At 37.3% G+C, this 21,966-nt stretch overlaps 1 protein-coding gene and 1 long non-coding RNA gene across 4 annotated transcripts in view; one reads left to right on the top strand and one right to left on the bottom strand.

Annotated features, from left to right (window-relative positions):
* The window catches only part of PTPN12 (protein tyrosine phosphatase non-receptor type 12), a 93,506-nt gene that overhangs the window by 6,254 nt on the left and 65,286 nt on the right, over window positions 1-21,966 (bottom strand). For both annotated transcript variants that reach the window (XM_047694656.1, XM_047694655.1), the window contains exons 9-13: window positions 20,277-20,343; window positions 17,328-17,405; window positions 17,091-17,189; window positions 9,523-9,611; window positions 3,899-4,875 (exon numbers count right to left, since the gene is read on the bottom strand). In XM_047694656.1, the coding sequence (XP_047550612.1) occupies window positions 3,899-4,875; window positions 9,523-9,611; window positions 17,091-17,189; window positions 17,328-17,405; window positions 20,277-20,343 (1,310 nt within the window). The remainder of the gene's footprint in view (window positions 1-3,898; window positions 4,876-9,522; window positions 9,612-17,090; window positions 17,190-17,327; window positions 17,406-20,276; window positions 20,344-21,966) is intronic.
* LOC125080692 (uncharacterized) overlaps window positions 1-21,966 on the top strand; it is a 136,672-nt gene that overhangs the window by 59,121 nt on the left and 55,585 nt on the right. The gene's annotated exons all lie outside the window — the stretch shown is intronic.

Here is a 21,966-nt window from a genome sequence, read left to right as displayed (position 1 = left end):
CATACCACCATCTGTCCTATTTACTTTTTTTTTTTTTTAAAGATTTTATTTATTTATTTGTCAGAGAGAGAGAGGGAGAGAGAGCAAGCACAAGCAGACAGAATGGCAGGCAGAGGCAGAGGGAGAAGCAGGCTCCCTGATGAGCAAGGAGCCCGATGTGGGACTCGATCCCTGGACGCTGGGATCATGACCTGAGCCGAAGGCAGCTGCTTAACCAACTGAGCCACCCAGGCGTCCCACTGTCCTATTTACTTTTTAAGTCCCACTCATTTTTAACTTAACTATGTCCTTTGGTCACATTGTATTAATTTTTCGGGTCATATTTTTTTTTTAAAGATTTTATTTATTTATTTGACAGACAGAGATCACAAGTAGGCAGAGAGGCAGGCAGAGAGAGAGAGAGAGGAGGAAGCAGGCTCCCTGCAGAGCAGACAGCCCGATGTGGGGCTCGATCCCAGGACACTGGGATCATGACCTGAGGCGAAGGCAGAGGCTTTAACCCACTGAGCCACCCAGGTGCCCCTCGGGTCATATTTTAAACAGTAATGACAAATACCAAATTTGAAGTGTTATTTTTCTAATATACACAGAACTATTAAACTTTTTCGAATGTTCTTTTATTTAATGCCTAAAATCTTCTGAACAGTGGCATATGACCTACTCTGAGAATACTGCCTGAAATCATATTAAAGCTTTTCACCAATAAAAACAAAATCACTCTTGGAAAAGATAATGCACTAACTGAGTCACATCAGTTAACTTATAACATAGACTATATTAGATTTCTTTTTAAAAGATTTTATTTAGTTATTTGAGAAAGAGCACATGTGCACACAATCAGGGGGAGCAACAGGCAGAGGGAGAGGGAGAAGCAGGCTTCCCGCTGAGCAGAGAGCAGCACGTAGGCTTGATCCCAGGATCCTGGGATCATGGCCTGAGCTGAAGGCAGTCACTTAACCAACTGAGGCACCCAGGTGTCCCTGTATTAGATATTTTGAGGTTTCACTGGAGGCAGAGAAAGGAAATGTGAGGATATAATTCTGTGTACGGATTCTCAGTTTAGAAAGGATAGAATGAGGAAAGGGAAATATAAGAATCCTGTATTATTTTGTCTGGGTCCAACAACTATTCTCTTTAAAAAATGAGCAATCTTGCCATGGTACTTTGCTATTTAACCATATCTGACAGGCTTTATATTAAAGAGACTGAAAAATCAGCAAAGCCTTTTCAAGTTTCAACTAGCATGAGATAGGTAGGATTGCTCTTCTCCTTCCTACATTTATTTAACTAAAGACCAAAGAAAATACAGCTTCTGGATCCTGCTGAGAAAAGAATTCTAGCTCATTACTTTACACACAGTCCATCACTGGAACTGGAACTCTCTCCTGCATATAAAGTTAAGCCACTATAGAACAATCCACCTTATCCAGTGGTAATAATTAGAGCCATCACCATTCTTCCCTTGCCTTTATATTACTAAGAGCTCACAACTGAAGGGACGGCTGCTGGAAGGAAGGGATGCATAAACTCGCATTGTGCCATTTCATAATAAAGTGAACAAATCAGGAAGAGTAGTTTTGCTTAGTTTACATCAAATATCAGGTATCTTTCCAGAAACTTTGTGTCTCTTCTTCTCATGACAATCTTTATTCTTAAAGGCTTTTATTTTCTAACTATGGCTCTTGCTTCTCAGCTCCATGTTTTTCCTTGGATTTTGGGATCGCCTTTCCTATGTTATAAACTTCTGTTTTAGAGGGTATCCAACCAGAGACTGCATATTTTACACAGGCTTTTTGCAAATCATACACTGAATGGGGACTTAGTGTAGCCAAGTTGGAGAAATCTTTCAGGAGGCCTGAGTCAATATTAAAATAAGAATTCACAGCCAGGAATTTTTGTCAGGCAGTAACTTACACAAAAGGGTGTTTAAGGAATCAAAACGGAATTATTCTGTTTAACTCCCTAACAAGTTCTAGAACAAGCAAACAAAAACCTAATTCTTATGCTAGTGATTCATCTATAAAGCAAATAACTAAACATTAAAAATAGGACTACTTGTCGTCAAGTCATAGCATAGAATACTTACACAGGAAAATTTTCAGTTAATACCAAACCCATTTAGCATAGTTAGAATAGGGCAAAAGGAAACCACAAATCACATTTATAGCTATCTTTGCCTTGGCATACGAATAAAATGGAGAGAATACAAGTGAGGTGGTATACAGCAGGATGATTCCAACTCTCCTTACATAGTATTTTGTATTTTAAAGGAACTCCTTCTGTTATCACAGAAAGACTCATCAGGTAGTAATAACTTTTTATGAGCATATCCTTTCTGTCCTCACACCAAATTCTATTTCCACGAATGGTTTAAAGAAATATATTTCCTAGGTACGAGATGCATGCCTGACATGCTACAAAAGCCTAAAATGAAAATTTCAACTCATTTTCTTGCATAGTTGTACCTTGGCAGTTATTTTTCAAACTCCAAAGTGGAGGAAGAAAAAGATATTAACAATTTTAAATTATGGCTAACTGGTAAAGTAGTATTTATGGCGGTAACCATCATCTTCTGAAGATCCAGAAGAGGGGCGCCTGAGTGGCTCAGTCAGTTAAGTGTCTGACGCTTCGCTTCAGCTTGGGTTGTGATCTTGGAGTCCTGAAATGGAGCCCTGCACTGGGCTCTGTACTCAGCATGGAGTCTGCTTGTCCCTTTCCTACTGCTTCTCCCTCACCTCCACTCTCTCTCTGGAATAAATAAATAAAATCTTAAAACACACACACAAACACACACACACACACACACAGAAGAATCAAGACTACAGAGAATCCTGTAAATTTAAGAAACTACCTTAGATTCTCCATACTCTACCAGATACATTCTCAAGATTAAAAAACACAGTATGTGGGAGCTGGGGGAAATAAAGGCACCATAGTATGAGTGGTACTTATTAGGTAAGAAATAGAAAAATGAAGTTATCTTTCAAGTTCACAGTACTTACTTTGCCCGCACTTTGTAAATACCAACCTATGTAAGTCAAGACCAAAGTTCACTGACAAGTAAATGACCACTGATAATCAATCTACCTGTAATAGCTTTTGTGTTTATTACATTTGCTCTCAACTTTATGGCCTATTTAAGAAGGCAGGCAGGATTTTTTTAGTAGATTAAGGATGAGTTTCAACAACCAACAATACATCTTGGGAACCAAATGTACGTATTACCTTGAAAACCTAAGACAGTTTTAAAAAGAGAGTCATTAATTAAATAATAGTAGCAGTGACTTAGATAAGGAGGATATATCACATTCACTACTGACTGAATTAAATTTCCTGTATTCTGCTAAGTAGTTGCAATTTTGCTTCTGGGTTAATCTCAGAGTTGAAAGAAGCTTCATTTGCAAGTATTTTGTGAAGAGAATTGTTTTAAAAGGTGTTTTGTAGTTAAACAAGCAGAAAAAGATGATTAACCAGTATTTGTGATAAACGTCGATGAAATTAAATGGCCAGTCAAGCCATCCCACATTATTTGTGTTCACTGTTACTTTAAGCCATTCTATCTTCCCCAAAGGATTTCTAATTATTCAGTGAGCTAAATCTCTGACCCCACAGAAAATACTAAAAACTGTAATACAGGAAGGAAAAAAAAAAAAGCACAAAAATTTTCAGTTACATCAACTAAAATACCTGGGAAACACAAAAACTAGTGATTCAATTAACCAAATTAAGGAAACAATATACAAAAGCTTACTTTTAAAAAAAGTATGTAAGATACTGAAATTCTGCTGTAGGTACTAGAGTGAAATGTGGAATAGAACATAATTAATATAGATAAGTGCTTAGAACAGTGACTGGCACAGAATAAAAATATTTAAGTGTTAGATACTGTTATTATTACCTTTTTCAGCACCTGAATGTATTGTTCCTGCTATATCATGTCTAGCAATGGACATTGGCAATACTTTCCTTGTAGAAATGCTTTCAGTACTAGTGGCAGCAGAAACCGTGGCACTTGCTGTTGAAATATTAGTTTTATTTGTGGTAACAGCACCATCAGAGTTTCTCTCATCTGAGTCCGAGTCATCAGAGTGAAGAGGATTAGTGAAACTGAGGGGTGCTCTGAATAGAGGCGGACTGTTGGGATGATCTGCAAGATCCTGGGTCTCAGCTGGTGTTGCGGGGCTCGGTGTTAGACTCACAGTTTTCACTGCTTGACAGTGGATATTTGAGGATTTGCCTTCTGATGAATCAGGCCTGGGTAGGGTATTTTCAGGTCCATGAAATGACCATGTTACATGTCCTTTCTCATCAAGAGGCAAGCGGTCTGGCCTTGGAGGTGTGCATGAATTCTTCTGTGATTCTTCTGGAGGAATAAGTGGAACTTTATTCGACTGTGTTGCACTGCAGTCCACACAAGAATTCTGAGAAACATCATCAACTTTTAGATCCCCTGAACTCAATTCCTGTGACTTAGAGATTTTATCACCTATACAAGATGGAGTCGATTTAATTTTAATGGCATGTCCCCTATTCAAAAGTGTGTTCCCATCAAAACTTTTTGGTCCCTCTTGGAGGGGGACCTTCTTAATCTCAAAACTTAAATTTCGCTCCAATTTTTTATCCATCTGTTCACCAGCTGATTCATTTTTCCCTGGAAGATCTGCTGATTTGTTATAGTTTCTGTTGAGGTCTGTTGAATGTTGTTCTGATGAAACCATATGCAACACTGGCTTTGGATGGTATCTATCATTGTCCTGCCACACAGTAGTGACTGTTGGAAAAGCTGAAGGGGGAGAGGGTGTCAAGATGGGTGGCACTGGATGAGGTTCTGGTGGCTGAAGTATTTCTTCCTTGGCATCCCCTTCTACAAGGCAACTGGAAAACAGTAAGAAAAGAGTATAATAAGAATATTCATCCCTTTATGAATAAAACATTGTAACTGTCAAACAAAACTTAATGGTTAATAAGGTAATACATGTATACTGTTTACAAATACAAGAATTTTAATGAAAAAGAGCAGTCTCCTCCCACAGCCCTTCCGCTATCCAGTGACATGAACTTTCAGCTTTCTTAAATAGCTGCTTCTAAGATTCATTTCCATAATTTCAAAATATTTCAAAATGCATAAATTGCTATTTCTTGATCTCCCTCACACATTCTTCATTGTCTTCCTACTGTGTATCTTTTCCATCTTCTCAATACTGTTCTACTGTAACATTTAATTCCATCTTATGACTACAGATATTCTTACAGATGACACCATGATTTCCTATATTTTCTTACACAACTTCCTGTTTTTCTTTCTTTTTTTTTTTTTTTAAAGATTTTATTTATTTATTTATTTGACAGAGAGAAATCACAAGTAGGCAGAGAGGCAGGCAGAGAGAGAGGAGGAAGCAGGCTCCCTGCTGAGCAGAAAGCCCGATGTGGGGCTTGAACCCAGGACCTGGGATCATGACCTGAGCCGAAGGCAGCGGCTTAACCCACTGAGCCACCCAGGCGCCCCAACTTCCTGTTTTTCTTAATTGTCTTGGGTTTCAGATGGCTTAGTTCTCTATGTATCATCAGTAATTCAGCCCTTTTTTGAACTTTCTAACAGATTTGTACACCTCCTTTTAACTGGTCAATCAAGCACACTAGGTAACTATCAATACCACAGATGTTCCTCTTAGATCCTTGGGCCCTGTGCTCCAGTGTGTACCACTGACTACCTAGGTCACCACAGAGCTGATTTCTTTCCTGTGTCAGACCCTTCTGTTTTCCAGGTCCCATCTTAGTTTTTATAGTTCCACTTCCTTGTTTTGGTGGCCATATCCTCAGTTGCTTCTTAAGAACTATATATAGGAGTCAGAACTGCCTGGGTGGCTCAGTCAGTTAAGTGTCTGCCTTCAGCTCAGGTCATGATCTCAGGGTCCTGGGATCAAGCCCCACATCGGGCTCCCCATTCAACAGGGAATCTGCTTCTCCCTCTCTTCTCTGCCCCACCCCACCTCCACTCGTTCACTCTCTTGCTGTCTCTCAAATAAAGAAATAAAATCTTTGGGAAAAAAAAGAATGGAGTATTAAAAAGGACTGGAAGATGTCTACATATTATGTAAGGGGGAGGGCTTGAGGCTTGTGGCTTAGTGGTCATCTAACTGCATGATAACTGAGTACCACCCTTGCAAATCACTGGTGGGCCACAACCATGAATAAGTATACATTTCATCTCTTGGGTTGGTTAGTTCTTCCAGAGGGAGATTCTCTCCCACCAGCAATCTGGCAGCAAGGGAGCTGGAGGATCTGACCATTCAGCATACATATTCTTGTTTTCAGTAAGGCAATACAAACCCCACCATCACCTGGACCTGATGTCTTGAATCCAGAGACTCCCTGGTTCAACTGCTCCAGAGTAAATCCTTCCTGTGTGCCCAAATGATTTAAGGAGAAGCAGTCCTTTGCTCAATTTAATGTAAGGAATCTGGTATCATGAACTCATTAATACTCGAAACACTCTATAGAGTACTTAAATACTCTTCTTGTTTTTAGTCCCATCCTACACACCAGCCTTAAGGAGGCCTTCCAATTTCTGAGCTTTTCTGGGGGTTCTTTGGAAAATCATGTTGGTTCTTACTGGTTTCCCCCACCTACAGGAAAGCAAGTTTTAGCTTTCTCTGTTAAGTCCATTTTCAATGGTCATGTGCTTTCTACAATTTTGTTGACATATCTGATGCCACCCCTCTGCAATTTTGTTTTTTAATCTCTATACATTTTTATATCCCTTCACTATAATTTTAGGAAGTTCATGGAGGGACCAGAGTTAAATGTGTTCAAGCAGGCTTATTTAACCAGTAATCTTTTTCTTAAGATTTATTTGAGAGAGTGTGTACACACATGTATGCGTGTGGGTGAGGAGAACCAGAGGGAGAGGGAGAGAGAGAATCTCATGCTGACTCCTGCTGAGTTTGCAGCCAGACACATGACTTGATCCCACAACCCATGAGACCATGAAGTGAGATGAAATCAAGAGTCAGATGTTCAACTGACTGAGCCACTCACGTACCCCTTAACCAAGAATATTCTAAGTGCTTTTTGGAAGCAGTCTGTGTAGGATATGTTGATAATTCACATTTTAAAAAATAGCTTTACTTAGGTATAGTTGATACACAAAAACCAATACATTTTATGTATAAATCTGATGAGTTTGGACATGTGCATATACCCATGATACTATCACCACAATCAAGGTAATAAACATATATCCATCACCCCCAAGTTTCCTTGTGTCCCTTTGTGGGTTTTTGTGGCTACTCAAATGGCTCTGGTAATTACACTAACAAACTTTTTTCCTCATCCTTCCTTGATGTAAGGTTACAACAAGGCTTAAAACACTTAAATAGCACTTATTCTAAGCCCAGCCACAAAAAATATATGCAACATATGGATTGTCCACTATAGTGTCCAACACTCACATTTTTTTTTTTAAGATTTTATTTATTTATTTGAGAGACTGAGTGAGAAAGAGAGAGAGAGAGAAGGAGCAGGGGGAGGAGCAGAGGGAGAAGGAGACTACCCGCTGAGCAGGGAGTGGGACATGGGGTTCGATCCTCAGACTCCAAGATCATGACCTGAGCCGAAGGGACATACTTAACCGACTGAGCCAACCAGGTACCCCAATGTCTAGCAAACTTTTAAGGAGGAAAAAAATTGTTGAATCCTATATAAAAAAAAGTCCTACTTTGAGGGATGGCCAATCCATTTGGGCAGATCTTTGCTTAAAACAAGACCCTGGATAAGCCATTCTAATAATTTATTATTACAGATCTTCTACTGTGCCTCCTTTTAAAAGTAATTCAATTATGCAAGCTGATGCAACCACTCTGGAAAACAGCAAGGAGGTTCCTCAAAAAGTTGAAAACAGAGCTACCTTACGACCCAGCAATTGCACTACTGGATATTTACCCTAAAGATACAAACGTAGTGGGGCGCCTGGGTGGCTCAGTGGGTTGAGCCGCTGCCTTCGGCTCAGGTCATGATCTCAGGGTCCTGGGATCGAGTCCCGCATCGGGTTCTCTGCTCAGCAGGGAGCCTGCTTCCCTCTCTCTCTCTCTCTCTCTGCCTGCCTCTCCATCTACTTGTGATCTCTCTGTCAAATAAATAAATAAAATCTTTAAAAAAAAAAAAAAAAAAGATACAAACGTAGTGATCCAAAGGGGCATGTGCACCCAAATGTTTATAGCAGCAATGTCTACAATAGCCAAACTATGGAAAGAACCTGGATGTCCATCAACAGATGAATGGATAAAGAAGAAGTGGTGTGTGTGTGTGTGGGTGTGTGTGTGTGTGTGTGTGTGTGTGTAAAATGGAATACTATGCAGCCATCAAAAGAAATGAAATCTTGCCATTTGTGACAACATGGATGGAGCTAGCAGGTATTATGCTTAGCAAAGTAAGTCAATCAGAGAAAGACAATTATCATATGATCTCCCTGATATGAGGAATTTGAGAGGCAATGTGGGGAGTTTGGGGGGCTAGGAAAGGAATAAATGAAACAAGAGGGGATCAGGAGAGAGACAAACTATGAGACTACTGTCACAAAACAAACGGAGGGTGATGGGGGGGAGGGAGAGGGTGGTAGGGTTATGGACATTGGGGAGGGTATGTGCTATGGTGAGTGCTGTGAAGTGTGTAAACCTGGCGATTCACAGACCTGTACCCCTGGGGATAAAAATATATTATATGTTTATAAAAAATAAAATTTAAAAAAATTTAAAAAATTAAAAAGTAATTCAATTAACACCATTTTAATTCTACACTATCATGGGAAAACGAATATGTAATGGAAATCTAATATGTGCCAAGTCCCATATGTAGCATTTTCACATAGTTTATCTCATTTCATCCTTAGAACAATACTTTAAAAAAAACCAAAACCAACCCAGGATCAAGTAAGTTAAGTAACTTAATCACAACTTCAAAGGTGGTAAACGGGTAAAAAGGACTTGAAACTAAAGCTTTCTGATTTTTACCTATATTCTTTCCATACTACCATGTAACTGACTTAGCAGCTACCGTGAAAGAAAAAAGAAATAAAAAGGAATACAAAAATACATCTTGACTTTATTACAAATGAATTTGGTATGAAAGTAATAAAATGCTGAGAGAAATAAACTCATCTTTGCTAGTAATATTATTAATTTCTTTAATGCACATACAATTTTTGACAATATTACTTTTTTAGTCATTATGCAAAAACTGAAATCTTTATAGAGTATTTAAAAATTTAATTGTACTACATACCAAAATATGAGCTACTATCAATTCACAGTTATGTTCACCACCCTGGTACAAGGTACTACTGAGATTTTACCCAAAGTGCGACAGAATTTTTAGTACACCAGTAACAAATCAGTTGCCATGTACATGCCAAACCCAAGACAAAAGAATGATAAAAGTTATAAAAATAACTTGGAAATAATCAGAATTTAATTAACAGTGGGTAAAATAAAAATATCCTTTCAAAGAAAATGTGACGTACAATACCTGCGGGTCCTTGGTGGTTTTGGAGGAGGAGAATCTTGTTTGTCAGGATCTATGGAGCTGACCATATTTTCAGTGTTAATTTCATTCTCCTGAGAGGGGAGGAAAAATGCTTCATTAAAGTTAGAAAAAAATTAATTCTCCTTTCTCATGTTTCACATAAACTGCCTCTATCTAGGCTTTTCAATTTTTAAAATAATGCCAATTTCCCCAAACAACAAAATGAGTTTTATATTCTCTATATTTTAGATTAAATAAGGGCCAAACTCCAATGAGAGAGATTAATATCAAAGAACAGTCTGGCAATTATCATATGATCTCCCTGATAGAGGAATTTGTAAGGCAAAGTGGAGGGTTTGGGGGTAGGGAAGGAAAAAATGAAACAAGATGGGATCGGGAGGTAGACAAACCATAAGAGACTCTTAATGTCAACAAAACAAACTGAGGGTTGCGGGGGTGTGTGTGGAGGGGTGTGGTATGGAGAGGGTGGTGGGGTTACCGACATTTGGAGAGGCTGTGCTACGGTGAGTGCTGTGAAATGTATAAGCCTGAGGATTCACAGACCTGTACCCCTGGGGCAAATAATACATTATATGTTAATTAAAAAATATATGTATCTGGGACGCCTGGGTGGCTCAGTTGGTTAAGCAGCTGCCTTCGGCTCAGGTCATGATCCCAGCGTCCTGGGATCGAGTCCCACATCGGGCTCCTTGCTCATCCGGGAGCCTGCTTCTCCCTCTGCCTCTGCCTGCCATTCTGTCTGCCTGTGCTCGCTCTCTCTCCCTCTCTCTCTCTCTCTGACAGATAAAGAAATAAAATCTAAAAAAAAAAAAAATATATATATATATATATATATATATATATATATATATATGTATCTTTAGAAATATATAAATAAATAAAATTAAATGATTAAAAACAAAACAAAACAAAAACCAGTCTGCGACTCCTGGCTGGCTCAATCAAAAGAGCATGTGACTCCTGATCTTGGGGTCATGAGTTTGAGCCCCACACTAGATAGAGATTACTAAAAAATAAATAAACTTAAAACAAACCTAGTCTATCTCCAGTTACCGAAAACTTAATTGTGTACCATGGCTTTTCAACACATTTCAAATGCTACTATAAAGGAACAGATTTCCAAGAATATAAAGATAAAAAAAGATACCACCTTTTTCAGGCATCACTACCAGTATAATCTTAACATGTACAGAGGCGGGGGGGGAACAAAGCCAACAAAATAAGGCTTCTATCTTTTACTTTTCCTAATTTTTGGGGATTCCTCTTGCTATCTAGTACTTTTAAGCAGGCCCAGATCACATTTCAATCACTCTTTGCCCTACCCTTTATCACCACAGAGTGCCCTGCTCCATTAGCATATATAGCCCTTGTATCACTCCCTAACCAAATAAACCCCAAAAAGGCAGCGAGAGCCCAATTCAGGGATTTCCTTGTTCTTGCTGGTCTCGAGGACCAGTAATATTCCTTAACATGGATGTTCCAGAGTCAATACAGTTTAAAGAATCTTAGGTTGTGTTTAGGACTGTGAATAGAAGAGTTGTGAAATTAATACATAAAACACTGCCTTGAATTAGTTTCACCCTCAAGGAAGTAACTCAGTTTTATCTGGCTAGGATATGTTAACAGGCCAGAAGACAGTGATTTTTACCCTTGCCAACATCTCAGATTAATTTTAAAGAAAAAAAGCTATCTTTACACACACACTATGATTAAAGAACTCTCAAACTGTAGATGCTTTTTTTTTTTACATCAAAAGACACTCTTACTGTGTCCATCGTAGCACTTTCTCTGCCTTTGTAACTATTTCTTGCCAGTGACTTTTTTTTTTAACTAAGTATGCCCAACTAAGGAAAACAGAGATCTCAGCTTTTCCACAATTTTCAATGCACTCCGTCTCCTGATACATAATCAGATGTATTAGAAGAGTTTTATGCATCTTAATATGTATCTCACTCTGATGAAAACAGTAACATGGAATGGATATTTTCACTCTTAATTAAAGCCACCTAGCCATAACAAAGGCATCTGTTGTAGGGATATCTGCTAAGGTAGGGTACCAGGTAATCTATTGTCCGAATCAGGGCTCTTTGAGAACGGAAATGGGAGCACTAATTATTATTACACCTAGACAAATATAAATTGGTATTGCCTCAGGTAAATCAGGTCTTTTGGATGCCAAACTTGGATCCTCAAACATCACCAGAATTTAGACATTCTTTGCATCATAAAGATAATTCATTTGCTTACACAGTCCCAAAACAGTTAATATTTTTGTATCAAAATCTGTACACATTCACATTAAGTAGGTTAAATAAAGGTTAACCATATGAAACTGCTTCTAATCTGTAAAACACACCGATTTTTTATAGTACAATATGAACAGCCTCAAGTCAAGTCAGGTTTTCCTGTCAAATGAGTATAATACCAAACCAACATTCTCACCTCTCTTTTCCCCCTTCTCTTCTCTCACCCCTCCTCCCTACAACTTTAGGTTTTCAGAGCATTTTGGATTCTGGAATAGTAGGTAAGGCAATGTGGATCAATATGAGACATGCACTAAACAGTAATCACTAGAGAGGATACAAAATATGTAAAGTACCTAGTATTTAACTCCAAGATGTATAGTCTAGTAATATTACCAAATTAGGAAGTAAAGGGGTAATCATAAAATCATAAAGTAGTGAAAGTGGAGATGTTGTTTAAAGGTGAGAATATTAAGAATATGGCTTAAAAAAAAGGATATAGCTGAAAAATATTAAGAAGTTGGGAGTATTAAGGCAGCATGTAGAATGACATTAAGAGACAGGTAAGAGGGGCGCCTGGGTGGCTCAGTGGTTTGGCCATCCGCCTTCGGCTCAGGTCATGATCCCAGGGTCTTGGGATCAAGCCCCAAATTGGGCTTCCTGCGCAGTGGGGAATCTGCTTCTCCCTCTGACTGCCCCTGCTGCTCCTGCTCACTCTCTCTCAAATAACTAAATAATATATTAAAAATAAACAAGAGAGAGATAGATAAGATATTGAGAAGAAAAAAGAAAAGAACAGAATGTGGAAGGGAACAGGTGGGAAGGGAGTAAGAAGATAAATTAAGGGCATTTTCAAACAAATATGACAAAGGAAAGAAGGCGTCATGAAGGATTCCTCATTTTGGATAAATGAGAGAACGGTGGAACCATTAACAGAAAGGGCCAAAAGAGGAAAACAAACTCTGGGGGGAGGTAAGACTTTTGAACATGCTGAATTTCATCTGATGAAAGAAATCAATGTGGTAGAATAGAAATGCAGCTCAGAGAACCACTGCCTGCACAGCATGAACAAATCCTCCTGGCTATTGGACTTCAAAAAAGGACAATGTTCTTCTTAGATTCCTTATTTTTCCTATAGTAATGTTTGCTCTATTCATATCTCCTGACACTATTAACTATAGCTTTTGTCCTCTCATGTGTCCTAATGTAATAGCTCTCTTAAGGGGCTTTTATTACCAATTGAAACAATCACCAACTTTTGAAGGTGAAAGGAATTTTAGCAATTAAATAATCTACTGAAATTAGGTTCTAGTATATTCTTTTGTTTCAAGAAGAGCTTACTAGAGTTATTTTTTTTACCTTTGACCACCTTCACTCCTTTCACTAATTTTGTGTCTTAATATTTACTACATAACAGCCATATCAGAGGCTACAATAAAAGATCAGAACCTAATTATCAAATACTTAAAGATATATTATCAACTGCAAAACAAAATAAATATTAAACCAAAGTGGGGCGCCTGTGTGGCTCAGTGGGTTAAGCCTCTGCTTTCAGCTCAGGTCATGATCTCAGGGTCCTGGGATCGAACACTGCGTCGGGCTCTCTGCTCAGCAGGGAACCTGCTTCCCCCCCCCCCTCTCTCTCTGCCTGCCTCTCTGCCTACTTGTGCTCTCTCTGTCAAATAAAAAAATAAAATATTAAAAAAAAAATTAAACCAAAGTGCTTTAAAAACAAAGGACATTATATTTGAGGAAAAAATACTCAGAATTCAGTATCACATCTAAAATGTACAGGGGCGCCTGGGTGGCTCAGTGGGTTAAAGCCTCTGCCTTCGGCTCAGATCATGATCCCGGGGTCCTCAAATCGAGCACTGCATTGGGCTCCCTACTCAGCGGGGAGCCTGCTTCCCCGCCTCTCTCTCTGCCTGCCTCTCTGTCTACTGTGATCTGTCAAATAAATAAATAAATAATCTTAAAAAAATAAATAAAATATACAATAACAACAGAAGGATGATAACACAAACTATTGTTGCTATTACTCCATCATTCTAGAATTGAAAATCCTGGTATTGATAACTGGTCTTTTATATAAGAGATAAAAAGGCATGCATGTACATCTTACAGATATTTGCTTACTGAAGTGTTTCTAAATCCCAGATCAATAGGCTACTCAATTCCAGAATAAACTTTTTTAGATCTCCTACTCTGGAAAGTCATCTTGGTTGTAAATACCTCTAACAAATATCATCTATTATAGAGTCTTATATTGTTTATCAGCATTCCAACCAAAATTTCTATGAAAATAATTCTGGAACATACATTTTAAGAGGTTTTTGTTTGTCTGTTTTTTTTTAAACTTTACCTTTAAATCAGAGAAATAATAAATATATTTATAACTGTTTCTCACAGCATAGGTTCAGAAACGTTAAGTAATGTATTTCTAATCATTTTACTCAACCCATAGTTCTAAGATGATTTTCTCCAAATTTTAGATTCCAATTTTTTTCTGACTGGGATTTATGGTCTCCAGCCACATATAAACCTGCTATAAAAACAATCAACTAGATTCAGAAATACCTAGAAAGCAAGATTTCTTAAGAGGACATTATCAAAAAATTACCTAGAACGATAAAGCTATCTTTTCTTCTATTCTGTTGTCCTTCCCCTTTCCAAATCTATTCATCCACTGAGTTACATAGTTACATAGTGTCAGACACTACAGTATACAACCTTTGGCAATATGGCAATATATTTATTCTTACCAAATACAGTTTTCTCAGAATGGATTCCTTGGAAAACTGTTTTTCCTTTTTACAAAACAGAAATACCCATCTCACCCAGAGGTAATCCAGCAGTCACCATTTCAGCTTTAAAATGCAAGGACATAATCTAACATTTTAAATTCAGTTAGCAAACATTTAGTGGGTGTCTCCTATGTACCAGGCAGAGATAAGAAAGTAGGCTTGAAATAACCCATTAATCTGCCATTAGGTGGTATTTCATCTCATCCCGTAACATGTGTACCATCTTTCTTCTATTCCTTATCTGTAAACCTCTGACGTATCAGACAGAAACATTCTATAACAAAATTATAATCCTAGTGTGAAATTCAGACTAATGGAAGTTTACTTTATGGAATAAAACCTAAAAACAATCAGATAATGAGAAAACAAAGATGAAAGAGCAATGCAATATTTATCACATATCATTTTCTGGAGATTACTTAAATACATTTAAAAGCTTTGAAGGCACTAAATACTGCATTAAAATTATTTTCAAGTAAAGACAACAAAAGCAAAAATAAACAAGTGGGACTACATCAAACTAAAAAGCTTCTACACAGCAAAGGAAACTATCAACAAAATGAAAAGGCAACCTATGAAATAAGAGAAGTGAATAGCAAAAAAAACCCAACAAACAAATTGATTAAAAATGGGCAGAAGACTTGAATAGACATTTCTTCAAAGAGGACATACAGATGGTCAACGGGAATATATGAAAATATGTTCAACATCACTAATCATTAGGGAAATACAAATCAGAACCACGATGAGACCTGATACCTGTTAGAATGGCTAGCATCAAAAAGACAAGAAATAACAAGTGTTGGAGAGGATGTGGAGATAAGGAAAACCTCATGCACTGTTGGTGGGGATGTAAACTGGTGCAGCTATATGGAAACAATGTGGAGGTTCCTCAAAAAATTAAAAAAAAAAAAAAAAAGAACTATCATATGATCCAATAATCCCATTTCTGGGTATTTATCCGAAGGAAGTGAAAACAAAAAGACACATGTACCACCATGTACACTGTAGCCTTATTACAAGAGCCAAGACATGAAAGCAACCCAAATGTCCATTTATCAAAGAATGGATAAAGAAAATGTGACATATACACACAATGGAATATCATTCAGTCATAAAAAAGAAAGAATTCTTGGCATTTCCAGCAACACGGATGGATGGACCTTGAGAGCATTATACTAAATGAAAGAAGTCAAACAGAGAAAGACAAATACCATATGATCTCACCTATCTGTAGAATCTAAGAACAAACAAACAAAAAACTGAACTCAGAGATATAAAGAACAGATTGGCACTTGCCAGAGTGGGGAGGTGGGTGAAATGGGTAAAGGAGGTCAAAGGACGCAAACTTCCAGTTATAAAATAATCTATAATTATCACTTGGCTAATAAAGGAAATACACAGTCCCTAAAACTCATGGATCAATATTAGATTAAGACACTGAGATCAGCATTTGGTAACAAGTCTCTCATTTATAAAACCAAGAAATTTCAAACAAATAGTCTGGGAAAATGCCAAAAACAATGTGAAGAAGAAAAAGGAAACAAAGGTTATAAATTTTGCAACTCATTTCCTCATTTTACTTCAGTTATTGAGACTAAGTTGATTTATCATGTGATGGCTATCAGGTTCAGGGATAAAAACATAAAGAAATTTTATCAAAAAAATAACTCAATACTTTCAAGGACAAGATGATTACAGAAAGACAGCAAATAAAAGAACTAGTTAGAAAAAAGAGGCACACGTGAGAACACTATGAGAACAAACTATTTTTGTCAGGTCAAAATGTCTGAAAGTCCAGTAAGATCTTTTAAGGCTAAAATGACACTGAACTAAACACATGCCAAAAAGGGACTTCGCTGCAGGCTGTAATTCTGCTTAATTAAAAAGTCTGTACAAAATTAACTACAACACTTTTTATCGCCATGACCAAGAATACAATTTAATTCATGTAGAATCAACTTAAAATTACTTTTTAATTTTAAGTAGGGGTAGAAGAAAAGAGAGAACAATGCAGTTAATTTTGTTAAAAGTAATCTATATGTGAAACAGTAAAGATTTTTGACATAAGACCTAACTTCCTAACTTCCTTTGAATATTATTTAACTTGTACTGGAGTCATTAAATATTCATGACAATTGAGAGATGCAAACAGGAAGAAGGAAAGGAGTTAATAAAATCAAGGTCAAATAAAAATAACTGTCACAGATATATTCATGTCAGGTAAAACATAGATGACTTAAAAAGCTAAATATTACATCTTGGTAAAAAGAAGTTTTCAGGGTGCCTGGCTGGCTCAGTCATAGAGCATAGGACTCTTGATCCTGGGGTCAAGTTTGAGCCCCACACTGGGTATAGAGATTACCTAAAAAAATTAAAAGAAAAAAGGAAGGAAGGAAGGAAGGAAAAGAAAGAAAGGTTGGTTTTCTAGAAGGAAAGAAAGAAAGTAAGAAAACAAAGAAAGAAAGAAGTTTTCTAAAATTAATAGGCCAAGAACACCTACCACTCCTTCGGCAAGTTTCTGCGCTCCATGAATTTCATATAGTTGTAGCTGTTTTTCAAACAGTTGGGCGATAGCTCTATGAACAAGCTCATACTGCTCCTATTAGGGAGATGACATGATAAACAGGGGAAAATAAACAAGGGAAAGACATTTGGAAAAAAAACAAAACAAAACAAAAAACAAACCAAGAAGGCATAAAAAAAAATACAGTCTATAAAGTGAAACAAAAAACGGTACCTTAGTTTGCACTGCAGAATGCCTTTGTGTTCTCATTTCTTGTATTAAGTTAAATACATTAAATTCCTCTGGTATTTTCTAAAACAAAGAATTTAATACATCAACTCTTTCATATAAACCTTTAATGTTTCAAACAGACCTTCTATACATGCTGGATGACTGAAAACATTTACTGAGCACGACCTACCATCCATCAGACACTGTTGTTGGCATTATAGACAGAAAGTGAATCTGGACCCTAAGCCGTCAAGCTAGTGAGGTAGTGAAAAAGTAAGTACCCAGCCACAGTATAACTGCAGTGCAGTGGGAATAAAAACACTGACTAGCACTGATTGGTGTGTGGAGTAAAAAGTTAAGGAAATATACCTAAGCACGGCAGATTAAATGTATAATCGGTTTGGGGAATTGAGAAACTTGATGTGGATACAGCCTAAAACTGAAAGGAGAGGTATTTAAGGAGGAAAGAAGACAAGGCTACCTGGAATCAGACTGTAAACATAATAGAGCTTGAACTCATTCCACAGGCGACTGTTTTCTGGGCTGGCTATGTAAGGACCAGCTAAGAAAGTAGGTAAAATACAGATCCCTCAGCTATATCTCTGGAGACTGTGAAACATCCCCAACAATTCTTTGGTACATCTGGAATCAGAACTACTACAGTAGGTAACACTGACATGAGCAGATTTGACATTCAGTCTGCTTTGCAGCATGGAAGATAAGAGTCTGAAGGGGAGAAACTGGTAGAAGTTTACTGAAGGAATCTAAAAAAAGAAAGATACAAACAGATTTGTTCTGAGGCAGAACAATTAGAACTTGGTGATCAACAAGAATATTTTGAAGTGATAAAGACAAAGAGTTAAAAAGGTTCCCAGGCTGGGTGCCTGGGTGGCTCAGCAAGTTAAGCTTCTGCTTTTGGCTCAGGTCAGATTCTAGGGTCATGGGATGAAGCCCCGCTTCCCCGTCTCTCTCTGCCAGCCTCTCTACTTATGATCTCTCTGTGTCAAATAAATAAATAAAATCTTAAAAAAAAAAAAAAAAGGTTCCCAGGCTTATTATTTGAGAGTCTTTATATACTTCAAAAGATTTTTAAAGGGTGCCTGGGTGGCTCAGTCAGTTAAGCGTCGTGTCTTCGGCTCAGGTCATGATCCAGGGTCCTTGGATCTAGTCTGTCATCAGGCTCCCTGATCAGCAGAGTCTGCTTCTCCTTCTCCCTCTGCCCCTTCCCCCTGCTTCTGCATGCACTCTCTCTCTTATGAATAAATAAAAATCCTAAAAAAAATTTTTTTTGACATCAAGTCTTAACCTAAAACATAAGATTATATATATTTAAGCCAAACACAATCAAATGAGGACTATGTTCAAAATACATAACTTCTGGAATGACCAGATTTTTTTTTTAAAGATTTTATTTATTTATTTGACAGAGAGAGAGATCACAAGTAGGCAGAGAGGCAGGCAGAGACAGAGGGGGAAGCAGCCTCCCTGCAGACAGAGAGCCGGATGTGGGGCTCGATCCCAGGACCTTGAGATCATGACCAGAGCTGAAGGCAGAGGCTTAACCCACTAAGCCACCCAGGTGTCCCGGGAATGACCAGATGTTTATTCTGCTTACTGGCATTTATTTAAATGCCTCTTTCCATCCCATTTTTAATCTTTGACTTTCATGTTAAAAATAGGTTAGAATCCTAGTTAAATTTTGTTCAATTAAAGATTTTCATTTGAGGGGCGCCTGGGTGACTCAGTGGGTTAAAGCCTCTGCATTCGGCTTGGGTCATGATCCCAGGGTGCTGGGATCGAGCCCCGCATCAGGCTCTCTGCTCAGTGGGGAGCCTGCTTCTTCCTCTCTCTCTGCCTGCCTCTCTGCCTACTTGTGATCTCTCTCTGTCAAATAAATACTCCCTAGCAACACTGAAAAATGTTAAGGCAGGGGAAAAAAGAAGGAATAGAGGGAGGAAAGAAGTTAAAAAGAAAAAACCCTAAATATTTTATTAATTCTATTTGATATAAAATAAAAATTGACATATTCACAGAAACACACCTTAAAGCTACAAAGGGGGCAAAGCCTGGCTGGCTCAGTGAGTAGAGTATGTGACTCTTGATCTTGGGGTTGTGACTTCAAGCCTATGTTGGACATACTGTTTAAAAAAATAATTTTTTAAAAAGCTGTAAGAAATAGTGCATTGAAAATGAATACTACAGAACGAGCAAGAGAAGCAAATCTATATACAATGAGACAACCTAATGTTTTTCAAATCTGTAATAAGGGTTATGTTTCATTTACCTCTATATCCTCCATAGTATTGAACACAACGTCTTTGAAATAGTAGTGGTAGTAACAACAATTAACACCAGTTTTAATGAAAACTAACATTGAACTGAGCACTTGCTATTTGTAGGACACACATAGTTCTAGGAACTTTACAAAGGTTAATTTATTTTTTACAAGTTATTAATATTTTTCAGTTGAAAAAACTGAGGCACAATGAAATTAAGTAACTGAACCCAAATCCCACAGACAATAAATGACTGAATTTTAATCTGGGCAGTTTGGCTCCAGACTCAATATCCTTAACCACTATAAAATAATATTTCCATTTAGGCATAAATATTTATTGAACTGATTATACTTACACCTAGAATAAATATAAAAGACAATGAGGATTCTGTATTTGGAAAAGTCAACCCGAAGTTTCCATTCTAAATGTAGGTATCAATTCACATAGAACAAGGGGTGGTAACATGTTTACTTTTCTGCCTCACAAATTATCTCAATGTAATATACATCATTTATACCTTTTCCAGTTCCATTACCTTTTTTCTTACATAGTAAAGCTATTTCTAAAGAAGTAACATAATGAAACACATGCTATAATTTACTACAATTTACCCTTAAGTTGGAAAATAATAACAGATCAATTGAATATAATGCTATATAAAAATTATTCTTACCCCAGCTTTTAGTAAATTCCACGTATAATCTATGGCACAAATGGCACCTGTTCTTCCACAGCCTGCACTATAAATATAAAGTTTGAAAGAACAATTTGATTTTTGTCATAAAATAACTATGAAATAAATGTGGATGAACATGTTAATTTTTAGTGGCAAAAAAATAATTTAAGAAACCTGACAATATTCTACTATTTTAGTAAACAAATCATAACTTAAACTATATGCATGGCAAACATCTTAAACATTATATTTACATCTTGTTTTTATTTAATTTAGGGAACTTCTAACATTCAGAGAATACCTAAGTGATTCACAGAATATCTAGTAGCTTTTAATTTGGAAATCTAATTCTATCTCAGAAAATCCTGTCTAGCCAACATGATAACTTGAAGAGAGAAGTTTATTTTACATCCAATATGGCTCTGGTGCCTTAGAGGAGGAAACAATACACCGTTTCAATCTGCAAAAGGTACAGAAAAGATGAGGAATACCAAAGCCCTAGAAATTGGTTTGAACACTAGCAGTGATTTCAGCAGAAGAACAAAGATGAGTGACACACTCATCTCCTAAAGAACTCATAGAACCCAGAGAATGTAAAGTGAAATTCTGCAGGGGTTTGTTTTTTTTTTAAACATGACAAAGGTACATTAGAGCAACTGCTCTCAACTAGAGGGAGATAGGAGACGTGCATCTCAGGACTGGGAATCACTCTGAGTAATTGAAGACATTACTGACATCACCAGAATAGTTTTTAGATAGAAAAAAAGTTGGGTAGCATTTTTTTTTTTTTTAAGATTTTATTTATTTATTTGTCAGGGACAGAGGGAGAGAGAGCGAGCGAGCACAGGCAGACAGAGAGGCAGGCAGAGGCAGAGGGAGAAGCAGGTTCCCTGCCGAGCAAGGAGCCCGATGTGGGACTCGATCCCAGGACACTGGGATCATGACCTGAGCCCAAGGCAGCCGCTTAACCAACTGAGCCACCCAGGCGTCCCAACATTTTAATGCATATTTTGGAACCTTTAGAAATATCAGTAGTTTGTCAAACATGTCATCTAAGATTTCCTGATAAAATAAATCTATAAGCAACTTAGTATAATTTTTAAAAAGCTCTTAATAATCCATAATATTAATTTTTAACTGTTGATACATTTATCATTTCTTCACATCAAAACATTTCTAGAATACTGCATTGAGTTACTAGGGGTTAAATGACATATATTTAAAATCTGTTGGTTAAAAGTGTGACTAAGGTCACACAAAGATATACACAACCAGACTGATGAAACACACTGCCAAAATTCAAACAGATCTGAGTATATGTATGTATTACATAAAGGTGGAGTCTCCCATGAAAGGGTAAAGATTAGACCATTCAATAAATGATACAGGGAATGTAAGCTAATAAGAGCAAAACCTGGATTCGTACCTCATACCTTAATCATAAAAAAATTCCAGATGGATTAGAAATACGTTTACAAAAAAACCTATAGAAGTGCTAAAAAGATAGTTTATGTATTACTATTACAGAAGGACTCTCTAAGCATCTCAATGGACGGAACTCATAAATGAAGATTCACAACTCTGACTACATAACAACTTAAAATTTATGTGTGGCAAAAGACTGGCAGAATAAAAACCACTTAAAAACCATGCAACTGGGGGGCGCCTGGGCGGCTCAGTGGGTTAA

Source organism: Lutra lutra, chromosome 11, assembly GCF_902655055.1.
Source record: "Lutra lutra chromosome 11, mLutLut1.2, whole genome shotgun sequence".
NCBI classification, from domain to species: Eukaryota; Metazoa; Chordata; class Mammalia; order Carnivora; family Mustelidae; genus Lutra; species Lutra lutra.
The sequence above is the reverse complement of the archived record's forward strand: the minus strand, read 5'-3'. Positions and strand labels throughout refer to the sequence as shown.